We start from the raw sequence: 22471 nt of genomic DNA, 5'->3' as shown, positions 1-22471 counted from the left end.
TTGCTGCAAAGGGAATTGCTTTCCAAGGGGAATTGCTTTCCGGGCTTGCCATCCCTTGTGCCGAGGTTTGGGGTGATGGAGGGAGGGTGAGGCTGGGTCCCGGCTCCAGGGCTGCTCCCCATGGAGGGGGTGGGTGGGTTGTTTGGGATCATCGGTCGATCGTCAACCGAGTTGCAAGCGCTGGCTGCAAACATCTGCAGGTCACCCCCTGGGGAACAGATGCTGCAGATAATCCAGCTCAACCCCGGCAGATTAAAACGTGTGATGAGGGACTGGGAGAGAGAAGAAGCCCTCGGTGCCTATTCCCCTCCTCCCTTTTCCGCCTCGCTGCTCCCACCACACTCATCCTCAAGGCGTCAGGATTTGGCCCCACGGGTCGAGCCAAGAGCTGCTCCTCCTTGCCTTTCCCCCCCCCCAAAAAAACCATCTCGAGTACTGAAGGCTCCATCTCGAGTACTGAAGGCTCCAGCTGCCCCGTAACACCATGCCCCAGCAGTGTGAGACTGTGGGATGGTGACAGCCTGGGACTTCCAAAAAAAAAAAGAAAACAAACCCCAAAAGAGAGCTGGGAAGCAGGCACCCACCTCCAGCAGGAAGGAGGGAAGCCAGCAGATGGGAACCCCCTGTAGACGTCTGCCAGGGAGATGATGATGGCAGTCAGCGGAGCGCACACTCAAATATTTATTAGTTTGTCACTGCTGGGAGTTTTATTGCTCGTCTGAGTGCGGGACTGGAAATCCTGGCTGTGCAGGGCTCCTCTCCTGCTTTCCCATGCAAAAGCATCTCCTGTGCATGCTGCTCCTGTGGTCAGTGGACCAAAGTGTCACCTCGGGTGGGCAGAGCAGAGGTGGCCTCTCTGGAGGTGAGGGGGTTGCACCATTGGGAAAGTACTTTTATTTTTGGGGTGTTTTGCAGTTGGTGCCGGATAGTCAGGGCAGAAGGAGCAGCAGTTGTTCCTCCACATGGCACAAGCAGCCATGTTTTCCCCCCCTCCCTACTGATTGTGGACTTTTTGGGGGCCCCCCCGTGCGTGTTAGCCAAGTGAGAGGTTTCCCATGCGGCGGGTGGCCGGGCGTCGGGAAGGGGGATGAAAGGCTGGGTTGATGGCTTATGATAAATGTGCCCAGCATGATTCTCCTCCCTTTTCTTATCCAAAGTCTCCGTTGTTCCAGTGCCTTATTTCTTCCCCAGCTTGTTTAAATACTAGTGGCCATATCATGCTGGAGAAAAACGCCCTGCCCAGCTGCACATGCCTTTTTTTTTCAGCTGGATTTTTGGATGGAGAAATCATCCTCCCCATTGATTTGCTCCCATCCATGAGCCTGAGGGATCCGTGGGGCTGGGGTTCCATGGCATGGCCCCAGTTGTGAGTCTGCCACAAAAAAACCATCATCCTTTTCCCCCGTCTCCTGTTGGAGCTGATTTTTTGGCCCCATATCTCTCTTGGCCAGAAAAAAAGATCTCTCAGATGTTGTCAGTTTGCAGGATTTAAACTTTCCCAGCAGCCAGGATGGTCTTTGCTTTAAAGGTTCAGGTGTTTTGGGTTCAAACCTTAAATTGAGCAGATTTTTGTAGCCACCAAAAGCAGATGCTGTATCTGGCTGGGGACATCATTGTATTCTAACCACCCTCATCCCCAAAGCCACTGTGCCTCCATGAGAACAACCTTGAAGTGTTGAGCTTGAGATCCACAGCATTTATTTGGGCAGACCCTCCCTCTTGGAGCAGGGGCTCGGATGGGACCCAGCAGGTTTTTGGTACCTCCGGGGGTGTTTCACCCCCAAACCCTGTGCTGGAGGGCCAAGGTGGCTCCCATCACAGCCTGGAGCATCACCCATCCCACTGGAGATGATCACTGGTGAGTCACAAACCTGGCATTTTCATCCCCATCCAGCCATGACTCATCCCCTCCCCGCTCCCGGATCCTCTCAGATGACCTGAGGTCCTGTTTAGCGTCACCAAAGTGGCACTGAGGTGGAAGAAAACATGTCTTTGGTGTTGACTGCTGGAGGAGGACCTCTCCTTGGCCATGGTTTGGGATCAGGGACGTGCACTTCGGTGTGTCACCTCCATAGGGGAAGGACCTTCTGAAAACTGGCTTCGTTAGGGACATTGAGGCTTCGTGGGTCATTCTTATTAAACAAAACCCAGGAGCCACCCCTGCCCTGGGGATGGGTGGCCAGCAAGCCCCCAGGTGGATTTTTGGAGGGTGCCTGTGCCCTTTCCCAGCTGCCAAGTTCAGGTGTGACTTTGCAGGCTGCATGGCACAGGGATACAGGGAGCATCACTTCAGGGAGGTTTTCACACGAGCCCAGGAGTGAAGTTTTGTTGGCTGCCTCTGTTGCCAGTTAGATTATCTCCTGCCAGCCCTCTTTGCCAGGGAATTTAGATTTGTGGCATCGAAGCGGTTTTTGAAATAAACCAGCAAACGACCAACAAAACAACAAGTCAGCAGATGAAAAATTGAGTAGTAACTTAAAAAAAAAAATAAGAATAAAGATAAAGGATATTTGCCGGTGGGACACAGGCAAGAGGCTGCTCAACAGGAGAGGGGGAGCAGGAGCTGGGGCCTGAGGTGGGCACGGGAGGCAGTGTGGGACTGCTCAGGGTGAGGGGCTCACACCTCGGCATTCCCTGTCCCCCTGCCCGCCGCAGGGCCTAGGAAAATCACAGGTCTGCAAACAAGATGGGGGAGGAAACAACCAGCAGCACAGAGGTGGGGAAGAGCCAGCCAGAGAGAGAGAAATTAGCCCGGAGTTTAATTCATTGTTTCCAAAAGAGCAGTTAATGGATTATGACAAATGTCCTACCGCTCTCCCTTAGTGCTGTGTTAAATGGAAATGGAAAGTCAATTTTCCTAAATGGATTTTAAACGACTGACCTCGTGCATTTTTTTTTCCCCTCACTGATTTTTGCTCAGGAGGCAGCTTGGTCATCTTGTTTTCTTGATGCATCTGATTATATTTATTTTTTTCTTTTCTTCCTCCTCCTCCTCCTCGCATCTTGGGATTCTGATTCTCTCTGTGCAGCACCGTTCCTTGCCAAGGGTGATGAAGGGAGTGGGCTCCTTCCTTTTCCCTGCCAGCTCTGGAGATGTTATCGCGGGGCTGGGGATATTTACTGTTTTCCTGCACGCTGCAGTGCCTGGAGTTGAGAATCACAGCTCTGACTGAGGGAAGAGAGGAGGAGGAAAAGCTCATAACTCCTTTGGGTGTAAAGAAAAGCCTTGCGATGTGACCTGACTGCTAGTGAGATTCCCAGGAACAACAGGTTAAGCAGTAGCATCCCAGTGCACCACTGGGGATTTTTCTATTAGTCCTGGGATATTTGGGTTTGATCTTAATGGGTGAAATGTCTGGAAACAGGCTTCCTGCAGATGATGCTCAGCATCAGTCACAGCATCTTCCCAAGCTGTTGCTGGGGATGAGCCACCCTGAGGTTCCCATTCCTCAGGGATTATGTCCCTGTGTGAGCACTGAGGTGCTAACCCCTTTCCAAGACTTTTCTTGGCCTGGCCTGAGCACACCTGACCTCTTTTTCCTGTTATTTTTGCATTTAGATGGCTTTTGAAAGCAAAAAAAGCAGGAAGATGGAGGTCCCCAGGTCACTGAGCCCTAGTTTCTGGGGTGAGAGGGTGTGAATCCTGGTGGCACCTTTGGGTGATATTCTCTGGAGCTGGCTGGGCTGGAAGCAATTGCTCACCTGTTGTGTGATGCTGAAATCCGAGTGTTGACAGGGGTGTGGGATCCAAAACTCCTGAGCTCCACTGAGGATGTGGATCTCACACTGGATGTCTGAGATTTGTGCTGGGATAATGGTCAGCATTCCCAGCACTGAGCCCTGCCAGCATTTTCCCTGGGGCATACCCATGCATTCCTCAGGGCTGTGAGGAGGAGACCTGAGGTGGGGGACACCAGCCCCTGTGGAGCCTCTCAGTGTCCCCATCAGCATCCCTGGACCTGGGTTTGTCCTGCTTTTTCCCTCGTGGTGTCCTCTAGTGAGATCACCCAGGCTGTGGGCTCAGAGTGTGGGGCTGGTACCCAGGAAAAAACAGGATAAACTCCGCAGCTCTCTCAGTAGCAGGGATTTGATTTTCTGGTTTTGGGGGAGCCTCCAGCCTTCTTTTGCTTTTCCGAGCATCCTCAGCAAGGGCTGTTGGTGACACCACCATGTGCAGGGCACTCCTGGGGAAGGACAGGAAGGGATGAAGCGGTGTAAGCAGGAGATGCATTCCTGCTGGGATGGGACTAAGGGCACCTCCCCCCCCTCTGGCTCCCCTGGCAGGGCTGGAGTACAGCGATGTGCTGCCCGACTCCTTCCCCTCAGCGCCGGCAGAGACCCTCCCTCACTTCCTGCTGGAGCCACAGGACGCCTACATCGTGAAGAACAAGCCCGTGGAGCTCGTGTGCCATGCCAACCCTGCCACCCAGATCTACTTCAAGTGCAACGGGGAGTGGGTCAAGCAGGAAGACCACGTCACCAAGGAGAGCCTGGACGAGGTCACTGGTGAGCAAACCCACCTCAGCATCCCCCTGCCTCCCCTTCCCTCTCGTTTTTCCGGGTGCTTCTGCCTTTTTCCCTCATGCACAGCCAACCTGTTGAGGGCTCTCCTCCAGGCAGGACAACAGGTAGACTTTCCAGAGCACGGATGAAGGCACGATGGTGGTGCTGTGGTCACCACACCCCCTGGAAGCTTGGGGAACTCAGCCAGTCTGCTTGCACACTTACCCTTCTGCAGGACCTGGGCTTGTTAAATGGGATTTTAAAGGCAGCATGTTTAAATCCGATAAAAGAATGGAACAGCTTTCCTGCAAAGTGCCTAATCAACACGTAGGAGTCATTGCCAGGAGGGGTGGCAAAGGCTGGCAGCTTACTCAGGTTCGCAGAGGGATTAGGTGTTTAATGGGTAATGAGAGCAATTGCAGGTAGGATTTGAAATGCCTTTTGATGGCAAATGAGCTCTTCCCTGCCTCAGAGGATGTCAGCCTCTGGCTGCCTGGAACAGGGGGTAAGAAGGTGGTTCGAGCATTTTAGGGGGGGTTTTATTCCATGGGACTGGGCTCCGCAGAGCTGCTTGGTCCATGCCTTGAAACCTCCTGGCGTGAGAAGAAGGTTAGGAGTTGGATATATCGTGTGATCAAATAGATTTGCTAAAATTGGGATGCTTTAGCTCAGCTCCCATCTTTTCTGCGCCAGTTTTGGTACCCGTGGTCTGACCAGGGGTGGAGGAAAACAGTCACAGTTCCCACGTAACATCTGTTCTCTGCAAATCCCTGAGCATGTGGCATCTGGAGGGCTTTAAACCAAGGCAGCCCTTTTGAACTGCTGTGGTGTTGGCCCTGAGAAGTCAGGCTGGGCTTAGAGGAGAGACTTCATTAGCCTGGAGCCACAAGTACTTTTACAGAATCTCTCCTTGTCCCTGTGGTTTTTCCCACAGCCTTGCCCTTCCCTGGCATCTCTCTCTCTCCATCCTGCACTAGCCATGACCCGGTCTGTGCTTGGGCCCGTCCCTGAACCTGCTCTGCAAAAGGGAGATCATTTCTTTCCTCTGTGGCTCTTTGAGTCTGTCCTCCTAAAGCTGCTTCAGCTATTCCTGGAGTGTTCTTCTTCCAGAGGAAGGGTGGTCAGAGATGCCATCTCTGAAGGGCAAAGCTGTCCCCTTGCTTCTCCAGAGGCTGACAGGAGCAGGGGGCCACAGCATTTCTCTTTTCCAGGGTGCATCTCCACCTTCCAGCTCTTGCAGAGGCCAGAGTTGAAACCCTCACCACTCCAGGGCAGAGTCAGAGCTGGTCAATGACCGAGCAGCCTTTGCTGAGGGGTTTTGAATTTATTTATAACATCTGGCCACACTGGGTTGAGCCAAAGGTCCCTGTGCCCTGTGTATGGCAGTGGAGGATGCTCAGGGGAAGAGCACTGAACCAGGACAAGGAGGCAATGATGCAGCCTGCTCTGTTACCCTCCCAGCTTTCTGCCATCCATGATTAGGGACTCCCTGCTCTGGTGGCGGTATCTGAGCAGTGTAGTCCAGCCCTAGATGAATTCCCCACTCGTTAATTTGTCTGAATGCTGTTAGGACTCATTTCTCCTCTGGATCATCCCAGCACACTACAGCAGGGAGTTTCATGGCTTACTGATGTGCACTGTGGAAAAAAACCACTGTGTTTCGTAGGCTCATATAATCCCAGAATGGTTTGTGTTGGAAGAGACCTTAAAGGTCACGTAGTTCCATCCCCTGCCATGGGCAGACATCTTCCCCTAGATAGGTTGCTCCAAACCCCATCCAGCCTGGCTTGGAACACTCCCAGGAATGGAGCATCCATCTGGGAAACCTGTTGCAGGGGAAACTCCTTTGCCTTGGGCCCTCCCAGCAATCTGTGGAGGAAACAGCGTGCACCACCTCCATCCAGGCTTCAAAGATGATATTGCTGCTATCAGGGAACACACCAACAGTACCTTCAGTGTGGAGGTGATGCCGTGTGTGTAAAAGCTGCTGGCGTGGGCATCTCTGCCCGGCAGCTTCCCTGAGAAAAAAGGAGCTGGAACCAAAGTGGTTTAACATGCTAGAAAATCTGCATTTGCAGCGCCTGACCTTGGTCAGGAAAGCTGCTGCAAAGGGCACAGGGCAGAGCTGGGCACAAAGGCACAGGTTAACACGGTTAGTTTTTAAGTGTCCTCGGTTAAAAGCTTGGAAAAACGGACCTTTAAGAAGGAAAAAAAAAAGGAAAGGAACTTTTAGGATGATGTGTCTTGAATGAGCCCGGCTCAGTAATGCTCTGTGTGCGTCTGATCCAAAACATTTCATGTGGAAGAAAGCAAAAATAGGCCAAGTCAGGGAGGATAATTCAGCTGGGTGAGAAGGGCAGGGCAGGAAGAGCAGCCAGGTTTGGATGCCTGGGAGCCCTTACATAGTCACTCCTGTGAGCCTTGAGCTCAGCCTACAGTTTTGGGTAGTCATTGCTTTCAAGGGGACAGAAATACAGCATTTGCAGGATGCTCCCCACCTTTCCAAGGCTGCTCAACCCACCCCACTGGAGCTTTCCAGATAGACAAGATGTGATTGAACCATCTCCATCCTGGGTCCTTCTAAAAACCCTAAGTTTCCCAAAAGCACTTGGCCCAAATACCTTTTCTTTGGTTTGTTTTGTTGTTTTTTTGTTGTTGTTTTTTTTTTTCTTTCCCCCGAATAGTGACAAAATAAATTGTATTTCCTTGTCAGCTCTCCTGCAGGAAGGTGGCAGAGAGACAGTAATTGCTCCTCACAGCGCTGGGAGCGGGCTGTAACAAAATTACAGCTGGGGAGCGTGCGGCGCTCGATCGCCATGAAATTGAGGCCTTTTTAAAATAGAAACTGCGAATAAAAGGGCAGGTATTGCTTAAAATAAGCAAAAGTAAGCCCTGAGGCCCTCCTGCCCTTGGTGATGGCCACTGATGCTTCAGCATGTTCTGAACGTGGTGGTGTCACCTTTGCCACCACACATCCCCACCATGGCCAGATTGCCTTAAGATCTTCTATTTGTCTCGTTATGTTTGTATTTAAGTGGCACTGACAGAGATGGTTTCTCCCTGCAACAAAGCCTGGGAGGCATCCTTCAAACCCTGGCGGGGGGGGAAGGAGTCTGGGCAGGGATGTTGGTGACGTGGGAGAGAGCTGGTGGAGGAGGGCGATGCCTCTAGAAATGGTGGAGAGGTCCTGGTCCTGCTCAGTCAGACTGAGGAGGGACAAAACCAGACAATTCCACGGGATCCATTCCCCTGGCTTCAAATCCAGGTCACCCTCCGGAGGGAACAGTCCCCCTGATTTGCAGAGGTGCCATCCCCAGATGAGATACCCCTGTTCCCAAGCTTTGCACGTCCACCATCCCTCTCAGGTGCTGCCTCGGTCCCCCTCATCCCGGACGCTCCTGCCGAGCTGATGCCGTCCCTCTCTCCCCTTCCAGGGATGCTGGTGCGGAAGGTGCAGATCGAGGTCTCCCGGCAGCAGGTGGAGGAGCTCTTTGGCTTGGAGGATTACTGGTGCCAGTGCGTGGCCTGGAGCTCGGCGGGCACCACCAAGAGCCGCCGCGCCTACGTCCGCATAGCGTGTAAGTGCCCGGGACATGCCGTGCTTGCTCCCGCGGGGCTGCCCATCTCCAAAAGCTGGCTCCCTACTGAAGTCACTTTTTGATCACTCGGAATGACCCATCCTTGCTGGATGGCCCTGGTCTTCGCTCCCCATCCCAGCTCCAGCTTTGCTTCTGGGCGAGAGGCTGTGGCACTACCTGGGTTAATGCTGCAGTGCCCGTCAGCTCAGCTCTTCCCAGTGCTTTGTTATCCCTAATAACCCAAGGATAGCACCTTGCACGCTCTGCCTGAATCAGCGGCTCAGTGTCCCCGAAGTCCCTGCTGTCATATGTCACTTCTCTGAGCTGCTGTTTGGGGGTGTCAGCCTGACTAAGGGCGGGTTAATCAGGCTGTTCCCTCCCCAGTTTGCTCGATTAGCAAATGAGATGGCAAAGCCATGGGAGAACAGCCAGGATTCCCCAGCCCCAAATGGATTTTGCTATTAGAGGGCTAATAATCCCACGTGTTATCCAAAACGGAGAGGGCTGATGAATTGGCTAAAGGGTTTAGCTTGAACAGGGAAAATCATGGGATCAGAGGATCATGGAATGGTCTGGGTTAGAAGGGACCTTAAAACTCATCTCATTCCAACCCCCCCTGCCATGGTCAGGGACAGCTCCCACTAGACCAGCCTGCTCAAAGTCACGTCCAACCCGGCCTTGAACACGTGTTGTTTTTTCAGAGCAGATGAGGTGAAGTGAGGGTTAGGAAGACACGTTGAGAGGGCTGGAGCTGTAGCAGAGGATTGCAGCACCATCTAGTGATGCTTCTGCTCCTTCCAAGGCTCTGGAGCAGGACACAGCCATATTCCCCACATCCCGAGGGGCCTCTCCTTCCCCAAAACACTGTCCAGCCCCTTGCTGAGGAAGCCTGGCTTTTCCTCTGCAACCTTTCCTCACTGGAGTGCAATGGCCACATTTCCAGCAAGTCTGGGGATGTGGCTTAGCCAGGACCAACTAGGGCAGAGCTGAGCAACAAACCCCCTTAACCCTGAAATCTGGGAATTCTCTTGAATGTGATGTGGGAGCACTGATGTGGGAGCTGAACTGTTCTGCAAATCTCATTTTCCCCCTTCATGAAAAGAGGGTCCTGGAGCAAGGTCCAGAGGGGGAAGGAAATAGAGGGGATAAAGAAACAGTGGTCAAGCTGAGGTTTAGCCCCAAAAGGAAACGACAGGATGGGGTATAAGCTTGCAACAACATGAAGGAGGAAAGATACTGTCCTTGAGCACCACATGCTGCCCAAATGCATCCTGGAAAACATGATTCTCCAGCTCCTTCCTCCCAGGACACGTTTTGCTCTGGCTGTGCTATGCCAGAGGGATTTCCTGACTTGTGGACACTTGGTGCTGAGTTTTGGAGGTTGCCCACCAAAGTTTTGGAGGTTGCCCTGCTCCTGCAGCAGCGCTGGTAACCCCTGGCTTTTCCTTTCCCTCCCAGACCTACGAAAGAACTTTGACCAGGAGCCGCTGGGCAAGGAGGTCCCTCTGGAGCACGAGGTCCTGCTGCAGTGCCGCCCGCCCGAGGGGGTCCCACAGGCCGAGGTGAGTGGCTCCACAGCCCCAAGGAATGCCACCCTGGTGGCTGAGGTGTCCCCTCCCTTCCCAGGGCACGTCCTTGCACATGGCTTGTGGCCATGATGGATGGCCTCGTGCCGAGACCGTCAGCTCTCACTGTGCAGCAGAAAGGTTTATTTTGGGCAGTGGATCTCTTACTGTGACATCTAGTAACACACGTAACCTCAGCACCTGCTCAGAACACCTCCCTCACCCTTCCTGAGGTGCCCTTAACCCCTTTTAGAGGGAAAAATCTTCAGCCCAAGGAGTTGGCTGAAGGGGAGCAGTCACCAGTGGGAGCAGAGGGCAGCTGGGAAAGTCAGTATGGATGGGTTTCCTTGCCAAGGTGGTGGAGCTTTCCATGCCCACAGCTCTGTCAGCCCCTGGGAGCTGTGCATTGGTGGTAGCCACATCCTTGGCCCAAACAGCAGTTATGTGCTGTTTTTAAGGAGAAATAAATACAGTCAGAGGCAAGGTTGGCCAGTCATTGGTTGAGGTGCTGAGGACATCAGTGGTCTCGGTGATGGCTCACTCACTGTCCTCACCCACCCCTTCCTTTATTGCCAGGTGGAGTGGCTGAGGAACGAGGACGTCATCGACCCCTCCCAGGACACCAACTTCCTGATCACCATCGACCACAACCTCATCATCAAGCAGGCCCGGCTCCTGGACACTGCTAATTACACCTGCATGGCCAAGAACATCGTGGCCAAGCGCCGGAGCACCACGGCCGCTGTCATCGTCTATGGTACCAGCCCTTGCTTCAGGGAGGGGACCTTTGCTCTGGCCATGTCCCCAGGCCAAGGGGGAACACGGGAACTTTCTGGGAGTGGTAGGAGGGAATTAAATTAGTGCATGAAATCAAGTAATAACCAATATCTGCAGAACAGGATCCTCTTATAGCTTGCACAGCCTGTTAGGGGAGGTTCGGAGGTGTAGGGGTGGAGGTGTTTCCAAGCCTTCTCTGTTGGGTAGGAAGGTGGATGGAGGCTGGACCCAGACGGATTGTTTTGATTCTCAAAGCAGCTGAAAAGCTGTGTTTGGCTGAACTTGGCTATGAAACCAAGGATCTCCCTGGGGCCAGGCACAAAAATATTTTGCCAAGTGGAAAAAAGACCAAAGCTTTGTCCCAAAGGGCTTAACTAAAAGGCTTGAGCATCTTGGGCGTGAGGTGGGATACACGAGAAGGAGTCTTGTGATTTGCTTTTCGTGAGAAGGAGCTGTACAAGGGGGTCACAGATGTAAGAAGCCAAGGCTTAGCTGCTGTCCCTGCTGAACTGGGCTCTGGTGTCAGTGCTGTCCATCTCCTCCTGCAGTGAACGGTGGCTGGTCCACCTGGTCCGAGTGGTCTCCTTGCAACAACCGCTGTGGCCGGGGCTGGCAGAAGCGCACCCGGACCTGCACCAACCCCGCGCCGCTGAACGGCGGCTCCTTCTGCGACGGGCAGCCTTTCCAGAAAATCACCTGCACCACCCTCTGCCCAGGTAAGGCAGGTTCGCAACCTGGTGTGCCCACACTGCCCATGCCCCAGGTGGAATGGCCCAGCTCTGCTACCAGTGCATCCCAAAGAGATAGGGGCTCAGGAGACCCAGTCCAAAGCACCCACCTGGAGCACTGCGTCCAGCTCTGGGGTCCCCAGCATAGGAAGGACCTCTTGGAGCGAGTCCACCAAGATGGTGAGAGGGATGGAGCACTTCTGTGAGGAAAGGCTGAGAGAGTTGGGATTGTTCAGCCTGGAAAAGAGGATGCTTTGAGGGGACCTAATTGTGGCCTTCCAGTGCCTGAAGGGGCTGACAAGGAAGATAGAGAGAGACTATTTACAAGGGCCTAGACTGACAGGACAAGGGAGAATGGCTTCACTCTGAGAGAGAGTAGGTTTAGATATTGGGAAGGAATTCTTGCCTGTGAGGGTGGGGAGGCCCTGGCACAGGTTGCCCAGAGAAGCTGTGGCTGCCCCTGGATCCTTGGAAGTGTCCAAGGCCAGGTTGGACAGGGTTAGGAGCAACCTGGCCCAGCAGAAGGTGTCCCTGCCTACGGTAGGGGGTTGGAAAGAGATGATTTTTAACGTCTCTTCCAACGCAAACCAGTCTGTGATTCTACCCTATTTTAGTCTCAAAGAGCTGGGGGTATCTGCAGGGACACAACTGCCCTCCCCAGATGGCGGCAGGGCGGGATGCACTGGGATAACACTCCCCAAGGGAAGCCCCTTTGTGCTGCCAGCACCATCCTGGCACGGGGGAACGAGCCCCCGGGGCCGTGCCAGGGCTTTTACTGACGCTCCTGTGTTGGGTGTCCCGCAGTGGATGGCGCGTGGACGGAGTGGAGCAAGTGGTCGGCGTGCAGCACCGAGTGCACGCACTGGCGCAGCCGCGAGTGCGCCGCCCCGGCCCCCCGCAACGGCGGCAAGGACTGCAGCGGGGGGCTCCTGGACTCCAAAAACTGCACCGACGGGCTCTGCCTGCAGAGTGAGTACCCTGACGGGCAGGCGGGCACAGGCGCGTGGTGCCACTGGCCACGCTGCTCCGGCGCTCGGCCACGCTGTCGCTGGCTGCGCCTGCAAGCCGGTGGAGCAGCACCGCTGGCACCTGGGCTTCAGGTTGTGTCTTCAACAAGGTGTTTTCAAGCAGACTGACCCCTCCCGAAGCTAGTTCTCACCTGGAGGAAAGAAATCCTGGGGATTTTTGGTGGGATCTAAATGTCCCAATGGCATTGAGACCCTCAGCCCCTCTCTAGGTGTGGGGTCTTGGCTGAAATAAGGCTGGTTGTGGTTGGCGGGGGCAAAGCAGAAGGGGTTTCTCAGCCCCACCATGAAAACACCTGCCCTGGGTCGTTGCTGGGTAGGAGCTCTGGAGCTCCTGAGTGTTTAGGGAAGCAAACCAATAGTGAAGATAATGGTGCTGCTGTGCTGTGAGTGGGCACACTGAAGGCAGCCCAATGCTGCCACCTGCTGCTGTGTGACACCACTGTCCCCTTTAATGCCACCATGGCCAGATATTTCCAAAGTCCTGTTAGATAGGGACATGTGTCCCAGGGCCTGGCTGGGCGTGGGGATGCCCTTGTCACTGTGCTTCTGCCTTCCTTTTGGCATGCCCTGGGGTACAATGCTGATCTCCCACGCCCCCCAGGCTGGCTTCCCCCCACTTTCTGCTTCATCTCATGCCCATCATCACCTTCACCATTTTTTTTTTTCTAACTTTGTTTTCCTAACAGATAAAAGAGTTCTAAGCGAACCCAAAAGCCACCGTAAGTGCTCATTTCATGGCCATTTTTTTTTTCTGTTTGTTTCTTTGGTTTTGTTCTGTTGCATCTGTGGTTGGGCTCCTCAACAGCTGGGCAAGGACAGGGTGGGAAGAGGGAGCAACTAAAGCCCACCCCAAAACTCCTGTGTACTCCTCAGGATTGTCTCTATTAGGATGTGAGGGCTGATCATGAACCTGAGCTGCACAAATCTAAGGTTTCTGGGATCCTTGGTGCTCAGGTGAAGTTGGCATGAGCTGTGGCCAGGTGTCCTACAAAGGTTTGAGGGCTTCACCTCCATCTCATTCTCTGGCATCGCTCTTGACTTCTTGCTCTTAGAAAACACCCTCCATCCTCCTGCCAGCCTTTCCAGCAGGCCCAATACGCATCTTCCCCTTTGTTTCTGAGATGGTGGTAGGGTTTGGGGAGCGTTGGTGGGTCTTGACGTGCATTTCTCATGCTCCTTTTTTCACCTCCACTTCTTTAATCCCTCCCAGTGCTGGAGGCCACAGGTGACGTGGCCCTGTACGCCGGGCTGGTGGTGGCCATTTTCGTCTTCATCGTGATCCTCATGGCTGTGGGGGTGGTGGTGTACCGGAGGAGATGCCGGGATTTTGACACGGACATCACGGACTCATCAGCTGCTCTCACCGGAGGATTCCACCCTGTCAACTTCAAGACCTCCCGGCACGGTGAGAGCCACATTCCTGGGGGAATGTGCTGATTTCTGAAGGCCGAGGGCTCCGTGATGAGGGGAATCAGTGCAAAGCTTTGAGCAGCCTGCTCTAATGAAAGGTGTCCCTGCCCGTGGCAGAGGGGTTGGAACCAGGTAATCCTGGAAGTCCCTTCCAACCCAATCCATTTTAGGATTCTGTGATCTCCTCCACTCAAGCAGTGCTTTCCCAACCCCTTGTTTCCTCCGCTCTCTTCATCCCACCTGTGTTTCCTGTTCCCCCAGACAACTCCCAGCTGCTGCACCCCTCGATGCAGCCGGACCTGACGGCCAGTGCGGGGCTGTACCGCGGCCCCATGTACGCCCTGCAGGACTCCTCCGACAAGATCCCCATGACCAACTCGCCCCTGCTGGACCCCCTGCCCAACCTCAAGATCAAGGTGTACAACTCCTCCACCACCTCCTCCTCGCCGGGGCTGCACGACGGCACGGACCTGCTGGGGGGGGTCCCTGCCACCGGCACCTACCCGGGGGACACCGCCAGGGACGGGCACTTCGGGAACGTGCGGAGCAAAGCCCTGGGTTCCCAGCACCTCCTTGGCTTGCCCCGGGAGCACGGCTACAGCGCCAGCGGCACCTTTGGCTACCTGGGGGGAAGGCTCACCGTGCCAGGCACTGGTAAGCCCCGAGCTGGGAGGGGGGACTGTTTGGCTTCTGAACGATCAAGGGGTTGCTCTTGTCCTAGAAAACTTGCCTGCTGTGAGCAGCCTTTTGCTGTCCCAAAGCTGGCTCAGGGAAGAAAGGCAGAAAGCCATTCCCAAGCCAGGCTTGGAAGGCTAGAGGTCACAGCCTCCTTGGGTTTCACTTGGCCTTTCTCTGATATTGATCCAGGGCCAGCACCTTGCAAAAAGATCCAAAGATTAGGATTTTCATCCTCACGCATTGGCCTGGCTCATCCCTGCAAGTGGTGTAGCTGTGGGCCATCCCAGAGAAGCTGTGGCTGTCCCATCCGTGGAAGTGTCCAAGGCCAGGCTGGATGGGGCTCTGAGCAACCTCATCTAGTGAAAGGTTTTCCTGCCTGTGGCAAGGGGGTTGGAACAAAATGATCTTTAAGGTCCCTTCCAACCCAAAACGGTCCATGATTTTCTGATGTAGAAGTGTTTCTCTCTGGGCTGCCCTAGCTCCCTGCTGTCCTGGTGCTGTCTGGCCAGGGGGATGGGAGGGTGGTTTCTCCCTCTTTTTGTGACTACCAACACTTATGTGTTCCATTCCAGGGGTGAGCCTGCTGGTGCCCCACGGGGCCATCCCCCAGGGGAAGTTCTACGAGATGTACCTGGTCCTCAACAAGGCAGAGAGTGCCCTGTAAGTCACCCTGTGCCACCCGCGTGCCCGCTCCTTGTTGGCCACCATGGAGTTCCCTTTCCAACCAGTGTCCCCTCTCCCTCCCCAGCCTGCCCTCCGAGGGCACGCAGACGGTGCTGAGCCCGGCAGTGACCTGTGGGCCCACTGGCTTGCTCCTGTGCCGCCCCGTCGTCCTGACCATTCCCCACTGTGCCGACGTCAGCTCCTCAGATTGGATTTACCAGCTGAAAACACAGTCCCACCAGGGAAACTGGGAGGTAAGGTGGGAACCCAGCCCAGCGGCCACCAGAGACCGTCAGCCTTGAGGGACACAAGCCCTCGGGACCATGGGCTGACCCCCAGCCTTGATGTCCCATCTGTAGGAAGTTGTGACCCTGGATGAGGAGACCCTCAACACTCCCTGCTACTGCCAGCTGGAAGCCAAGTCCTGCCACATTTTGCTAGACCAGCTGGGCACCTACGTCTTCGTGGGAGAGTCCTACTCCAGGTCAGCCATCAAGAGGCTCCAGCTGGCCATCTTTGCCCCCACCGTTTGCACCTCCCTGGAGTACAGCCTCAAGGTCTACTGCTTGGAGGACACGCCAGATGCTCTGAAGGTAAATATCACCTTCCCAAAGCTGTTTGTGCTGGCAGCAAGATGCTGCCTGGTGCCTCTCAGGGTGGCCTGGCCCCAGGGAGCAGACAACCTGATGCAACTGCCTGCAAAGTGACCACAGTGAAATAATAAGGTGTTCACTGCTTTCCCTGTCCTTCTGCGCCTTCTCCGAAGTAAACAATGAGGGTGTTGCTTGTCTCCTCTGCTGGAACCCCTTCCTGCAGGCATTCCATGAGAGGTTGGGCTGCTCATGGGTGGGTTTTCTCTCTGCTGCACAGAAAGTTGTGATATACCTCAGTTTTCTATAGATCCTCTTATTCCTGCATGGATCTGTGTGTCTCCCCTCCTTCGGAGTGTTTTGTGGTATAGACACCATCCAGTGCAGCACAGGAAGCTGGAGTTTTGATGCTTTGGCTACCTGGACCACTGGTGTGGTGGCTGTGTGATTCCCTGTGACCTGTCCTGTGGATCCTGTCAGGATTGCTGTGGTGCCTCTAGATGGGGATGTAGGCAGCACTCTGGCTCCCAGAGTGTCTTTTTCTCCTAAAAGCTGCTGGTGTGATGGTGGGATGATGTTAAAGACAAATAGGGTGGCACCCTTCAAAGGAGTCCCTGACCCTTGTGTTGGACCTTTGCATCCTCTGAGGAGTACAGAGGCATTTACGGATGCTCACATTATAAAATTCAAGTTTTAGGTGAGGCTGGTGCATGAGATGAGTTGGCAAGTTCTGTTGCTGTGGCAAAAGCTGCTCTCCATGGCTCGTTGTTGCTGCTGGCTCTTCTTGGCAGCTCCTCTCCCTGCTCCATGCCTGGCTTTGGGCGTGGAGGTGGGCAGAGGAGCAGCCCCTGCCCTTCTCCTGGGTCTTCATGCTGCCTGTCCCGCTGCCCACAGGAGGTGCTGGAGCTGGAGAGGACACTGGGAGGGTACCTGCTGGAGGAGCCCAAGCCCCTGCCCTTCAAGGACAGCTACCACAACCTGCGTCTCTCCATCCACGACATCCCCCACGCCCTGTGGAGGAGCAAGCTGCTGGCCAAGTACCAGGTGAGGGGCTGAGGGGGCTCAGAATGGCAGCACCATCTTCAGCCAGGCACCACAGGGTTTGGGAGTGCCCTGCTTTTAGCTCCAGAGTTGTTTCCCAAAGGGATGGGGGAGGAAGGGGGACTGGCTTTCTGGTCTTTTTGGAGGGATGCTCACTGTGGGGTCCCATCTTGTCCCTTGTGGGGTGGCTGGAGGAGGTGGGATCTCCCAGGGGAGCTGCTGGAGCCTTGGCTGAGCCCGTGCTTTGGTGGCCTGCAGGAAATCCCCTTCTATCACATCTGGAGCGGCAGCCAGCGAGCCCTGCACTGCACCTTCACCCTGGAGAGGTACAGCCAGGCCTCCACCGAGCTCACCTGCAAGATCTGCGTCCGGCAGGTGGAAGGGGAAGGGCAGATCTTCCAGCTGCACATCACGCTGGGAGAGGTGAGCGCTGGGGCGGTGGGGGAATCACAGGGAGGGGACACGCTCGGGCATTTCAGCTCTGTGCTGCAACATCTCTCCCTGTCCTTCCCCTTGCAGCACTCCAGCTCCTTCGACACCCTCCGCTCCCACCACAGTGGTGCCACCCCCACCACCCAGGTGGGACCCTACGCCTTCAAAATCCCCCTCTCCATCCGGCAGAAGATCTGCAACAGCCTGGATGCTCCCAGCTCCAGGGGAAACGACTGGAGACTTCTCGCCCAGAAGCTCTCCATGGACCGGTGGGTGTCCCTGTGCTTTGTTTTCCACTGCTGTGCCCCAGGCAGGGGGGCTTCACTCTGTGCTCCCTCTGTGGTGCAGGCCCCAGTGAGGTTATGTCCAGCTCAATAGGTACAACCAAAAATATGGATATAGTTCTGCATAGTTATATCCATCTCTATCCATGGATACAGTTTTAAATTAAAAGAGGAGAGCTTTAAATGAGATATTGGGAAGGAATTCTTCCCTGTGAGGATGGGGAGGCCCTGGCACAGGTTGCCCAGAGAAGCTGTGGCTGCCCCTGGATCCCTGGAAGTGTCCAAGGCCAGGTTGGACGGGGCTTGGAGCAACCTGGGCTAGTGGAAGGTGTCCCTGCCCATGGCAGGGGGTGGAATTAGATGATCTTTAAGATCTCTTCCAACCCAAACCATTCTGAGATCCATCTGTGGGTCTCTTGGCACTTGGAATGGCCCTGGGACCAGGGCAGTCCTGTTCCTGCTTGGGTTCACCCTTAGGACTGAAGGGAGGGAGGATAGTCTCAGCAAAACAAAGCTTACATTGCTTTTGCATGAATGTCAGCTCTGTGTAAAAGTCGAAGATGGCATCTTGAGGGCTTTGGCATTTGTGTGATGGCATTCTTGCCACGGTTCATGTTGCAAACAGGTTTGCTGCTCTGGCATCCTCCCTCCTTCCACCCCCGAAGGGCTCCACACCAACCTCTGCTTCTCCTCCTCAGGTATCTGAACTACTTTGCCACCAAAGCCAGCCCCACCGGGGTGCTCCTGGACTTGTGGGAAGCCGAGCACCAGGACGATGGTGACCTCAACACCCTGGCCAGTGCCTTAGAGGAGATGGGCAAGAGCGAGATGCTGGTGGTCATGGCCACGGAGGGGGACTGCTGATGATGCTCCCACAGCTGGTGGGCCAGGAGGATGAAACAGGGGGTGAGGAGGGGTCCTTCCCCAACGGCTGGGGGTGGGAGGCACGTCCATCCTGAGCAAGGAAGGGCAGAGGCCGTCACTCCTCCTCCCTCCCACATCACTGTCAGCCTTAGAGACCCGTCCTCAGCGTTTACAAGCAATCCAAGTGTTACGCAGCATTCCTCTTCCTCCTCCTCATGGCACGGGGAGGAATTAGGGCTTCTTGAGTTGGGATGGGGGCTTTCCTTTTCCTTCTTCTTTTGGGTTCCCCTCCTCCTCCTTTAATAGCATTTCTGCGTTGAAGAGGCGAGTTCAATCCAGGCGAACGGCTTAACTCCTGTCAAAGGCTTCAGGCAGCTTAACGAGGCAAATAAGAAAGAAAAAAAAAAGGAAAAAAAAAAAGTTTCTTAGGAAACGCAAATAATTTATTATCCAGATCTTTGGATGTGTCCTTTTTAAAAAAAAAAAAAAAAAAAAAAAAAAGGCAGATTTATAAATTTTTTGGTTTTTTTTTTTTTTTTTGGTGCGCGAGAGCAAGAGCGTTGCTGTGGTCAGGGTGGCAGAGAGATTTCAATGGACACACTTTTGTAGGGAAAAGTGTGTGATCCAAGTCAAGCAAACCATGTTTACATGTCCTGGGACCCCCAGGGCGTCCGTAGGGTGAAGTGCCTCTCCGCCCCTCTGGTTCAGGGCCAGCTCGGACTCTTCCCAAGGTTTTTTCCCTTGCAAACTCTCCTTTCCCTGGCTGCAGTGCCCAGTGGATCGAGGGTCTCCCTTTCAACTGTGAGGAGGGATGAGGGATGCTGCCCTGTATTTGGGGTTCAGGGTGGGGAGAGTGCATCCAGATATGGGTATTTTTAATGAATTCTTCCCTGGCATTGTTTGGGGGAGCTTTTTAGGATGACTGCGCCTTCATTTGTGTAACTTCAGTACAAACCAAAGATTTCAGTTCCTGCACCAACCTACGGACCCCAAGGCCAAAGCAGGGGGTGTTTTAAACCCAGCAGGATTTTTCAGTGAACACTCCAAACCTGGGCCGGGGGGTCAGAGGGAGGTGAGGAGTGGCTTGTGGAAGGATCCAGGGAGAGCAGAGGGCTGATGGGCTGGGATGTGGCCTCATCTCGGGTCCATGTGCTCATCCCCGGTTTTTGATGCAGTATTTCAGGAGGGATTCAGGGAGGAATACCTCAGCATCCCCAAGCTGTGAGCCAGGCTGAGCATTTCCACATGAGGGACAGCATCGTGAGCAGTGATCAGGTTTCCATCCCTCATTGCAGCTCCTGTTTTTCCCTTTAACAGGCTTTTTGTAACGATGGGGAAATTGGGGAGCGAATGGAAAGTAATCAAGGGGTAGGCAGGAACCAGGTTCCTCACACAGATACGGTGTCTTGATGAAGGTAAAAATTTAGGTTGCCTGCAGATAGAAAAATAGTTACTCAGAGAGTGCTGTATCTTAGAAATTTGTCTATTTTAAAGAAAAAAATAGAGGAAGGGGGTGGTAAGCTCAGGATTAGGCTAGGTCACACGGCAAGGCTGTGGATTCTCCGTCAGTGGAAGTATTAGGAGCAGGTCCTGCTTTGGGCTGCAACGTGCAGTGTCCTGGCTGCAGAGCCCTGGCCCAGTGCCACGGGGTGCCTGTGTCATCCCACAGTGTGCTGGGGACTGGAGCACGCTCAGGGAGCCCTGGAGAGCATCACCTGCACAGGGCAGCTCGGGGAGAGCTTTCAGTATTGCTGGGGCACGATAGGATTCCTCTGGGCGGCTCTTGGAGCCATGATGGAACACGTAGAGCCACTCCCTGTTGCGTTTCGGGATCTTTGGGCTTGTTGCTGGGTTTTCAAGGCTGTGGGAGAGAAGGGATCTTTTCCACTTGTGCCGGATGGGAAGACTGCTGCTGGGTGAGCTCCTGTGTCACATGGGAAGGGTTATATCCTTCCTGTAGCTTGCATTTGAGCATTTCTGAGACCCTGTCTCTGAGCTAAGGAGGAATAAGCAAATTTGGAAAGAAATGAAGACTTGATGGATAAAACCAACTGCTGGTGGTTTGGAGGGCTCCTTTCTCACTTCCACGGTGTTCTCTGTGAGATGAGATACTCCTTCAGGTTGCCTCTGAATCTCTCTCGCTCCCATTCTCGCTGTCTCTCGTTTATGGATCACTGCACTGGCTCGTGTGTCTGTCCATCCGTTCGTCCATCCGTCCCGCCCGCGGGTGCCTCTGGCTCCATCCCCATCCATTGCATTCATCTTCCCCCTTCCCTTTGGCAGGCAGCAGCCACCTGGCCCAGCTGTGTTTGGGGAGGTTCTCCCCATTCTCCAGACCAGGGAACCTGTGCTGGGAGTGGGGCAGGAGGGAGGCAGGGTTTGCCCCCCACCCTGGTCCCCTGAGCACAAGGGTGCAGCTCCCACGCCTCCCACCACACCCAGGGGTTTCTCCAGCCAGGCCTTTTGGCAAAGGCAGCCCCATGGTCCATGTTGGGCTGGCAGTGTCCATCTCTTGCTCCGCAGTCTGTTTCCATATTTATATGTCCGGGGGATGGGCCTGGTGGCATCCTCTGAAACCGTGTCTGTTTATTCTGTAAACTAAAGAACTGTAAATAAAGTTTAGCATTCCTATTGTAACAAATTAATTTTTATGCAATAAATTATATTTCCTAGTCTAATTAAAAAAAAAAAAAAAAAGAAAAAGAAGCAATCTGCTCCTTTCCTTTTCATCACTCACTGCTGGTTCCTGTGGGATTTAGCACCTGCAGGGATTCAGCTCTGGCAGCATTGGCAGTGTGGGGATCCCTGTGAGCATCCCTCCAGTCTGTTTTTGGCTGGGATGCCACAGGCGTGCCAGTGGGAGGATGTTGCTGTCGGAGTCCCTGATGGAGATGAGCTGGAGATGGATTGATGGATTGTTTCAGACCCACTTGGGTGATTGCAAGGTGGGAGCCGAGTGCTACAGCCGAGTCTCTTCTCTAAGCCACCTTCTCCAGCAGTTCATTCCCTTCCCCGAGGGATATCCTGCAGAAAACAATGCTCTTTCCAGCAATGACCAGGACCAGGGTGGCTAATTTGGGAAGGGGGAATAGAGCACGGAGCTGCAATCTGCAGTTTGGACATCCTGTCCTCCAGCATCCCCCATTGCTTCCTGCCTTGCTTAGGGACTAACACTGCTCCTCTGCTTCAATTCCAGCAAGGAAACGAAGCCAGAAGGGTTTGCAGGGGAACACGAGGGTCCCGCTGAGCCTGCCTGGGCCACTCACTTTGTCCAGCTTGTCGGGACCAGGTGCCACCAGGAGATGGCATGGTTGTCCCTGCTCTGGGCAGGCATGGAGATTCTGCAACTAGTGAAAGAAAAGGGAAGTGCTGCCCTGACACGGCAGCACTTACAATGTAGCCATGCAAAAGTGCCAAACCCTCCCAGCTGGGCTTTCCAGCTCCGGATAGGGTGCTGAGGCAAATGCCTTCTCAGGAGAGGTAAGCTATTCAAAGAATCATAGAATGGTCTAGATTGGAAGGGACTTTAAAGATCATCTTGTTCCTCCCCCCTGCCATGGGCAGGGACACCTTCCACTAGCCCAGGTTGCTCCAAGTTCTGTCCAAGTTGGCCTTGGACACTTCCAGGGATGGGGCAGCCACAGCTTCTCTGGGCAATCTGTCCCAGGGCCTCACCACCTGCACAACCAAGAAATTTCTTTCTAATATTCAAACTAACCCTGCCCGTTGTCAGTTTAAAGCCATTCTCCCTTGTCCCTTTCTTTACACCTGAATTCCTTTAACCTCAATCTCCCAAGTTGCTTTCCTTGGGCACCTTTTCCACTAAACCATTTCTCCAAGGGCCCAAATCCATGGATAGCTTTGACCGACTGGTGCCTGATTTCATCCCTTGTTCCCTTATGGAAATACCCAGCTTGCTCGATCCCCTTAAAATTCAGCTGATACCTTGACCCCAGTCCCCATGACAGGTTCAAAATCGACAGTTGTCCCATTGCTAAGCATTGACAGATTTATTCTGCGGGACAGAGGACATGCAGGAGCAGCAGAGCAGCACAGGGGTGTCCCTAAAACCTGCCCCCAGCCCGTGTGGGGGGCTGCGTTGCTGTGCAGGGTCTCTGGAGTGTGGGTAATGTTTTCTGGAGGGGCCGTGGTGGCTCTGGCCCAGCGTGGCCTGGCTTTGTCCCCCCTGCTGGGCTGTCACAGTCCCCTGTGCTGATGTGATCCAAGGCTCTGCTCCAGCAGTGGGTTTTTGGACGTGATGGATGGCAGCAGGTCAGAAATATCAGGCAAATCCCTCAGAGCTGATGAGCTACTGACTCGGATAGGCCGT

General features: G+C 54.2%; 1 protein-coding gene across 1 annotated transcript; it reads left to right on the top strand.

Annotated features, from left to right (window-relative positions):
* Positions 1–4241: 4241 nt before the first annotated feature.
* Positions 4242–18636, top strand: UNC5B (unc-5 netrin receptor B). The gene is made up of 16 exons (XM_029962593.1): positions 4242–4506; positions 7938–8081; positions 9540–9643; positions 10223–10403; positions 10972–11139; positions 11956–12120; positions 12866–12898; positions 13390–13584; positions 13851–14243; positions 14840–14927; positions 15016–15184; positions 15290–15523; positions 16415–16564; positions 16820–16984; positions 17081–17262; positions 17976–18636. The coding sequence occupies exons 1-16, from the start codon at positions 4242–4244 to the stop codon at positions 18139–18141; spliced, it is 2802 nt and encodes a 933-aa protein (XP_029818453.1). The 3' UTR covers positions 18142–18636.
* The last annotated feature ends 3835 nt before the right edge of the window (positions 18637–22471 follow it).

The sequence above is a fragment of the Manacus vitellinus genome, unplaced genomic scaffold (assembly GCF_001715985.3).
Source record: "Manacus vitellinus isolate BGI_N305 unplaced genomic scaffold, ASM171598v3 scaffold_48_pilon, whole genome shotgun sequence".
Taxonomy (NCBI): Eukaryota; Metazoa; Chordata; class Aves; order Passeriformes; family Pipridae; genus Manacus; species Manacus vitellinus.
The sequence above is the reverse complement of the archived record's forward strand: the minus strand, read 5'-3'. Positions and strand labels throughout refer to the sequence as shown.

Excerpts from the sequence above, each read along its gene's own strand:
- UNC5B (XM_029962593.1), top strand. The coding sequence starts at position 4,242 with ATGGGACTAAGGGCACCTCCCCCCCCTCTGGCTCCCCTGGCAGGGCTG. Across the intron at positions 9,644-10,222 it reads AGGGGGTCCCACAGGCCGAG|GTGGAGTGGCTGAGGAACGA; the intron begins GTGAGTGGCTCC and ends CTTTATTGCCAG. Across the intron at positions 17,263-17,975 it reads CAGAAGCTCTCCATGGACCG|GTATCTGAACTACTTTGCCA; the intron begins GTGGGTGTCCCT and ends TCTCCTCCTCAG.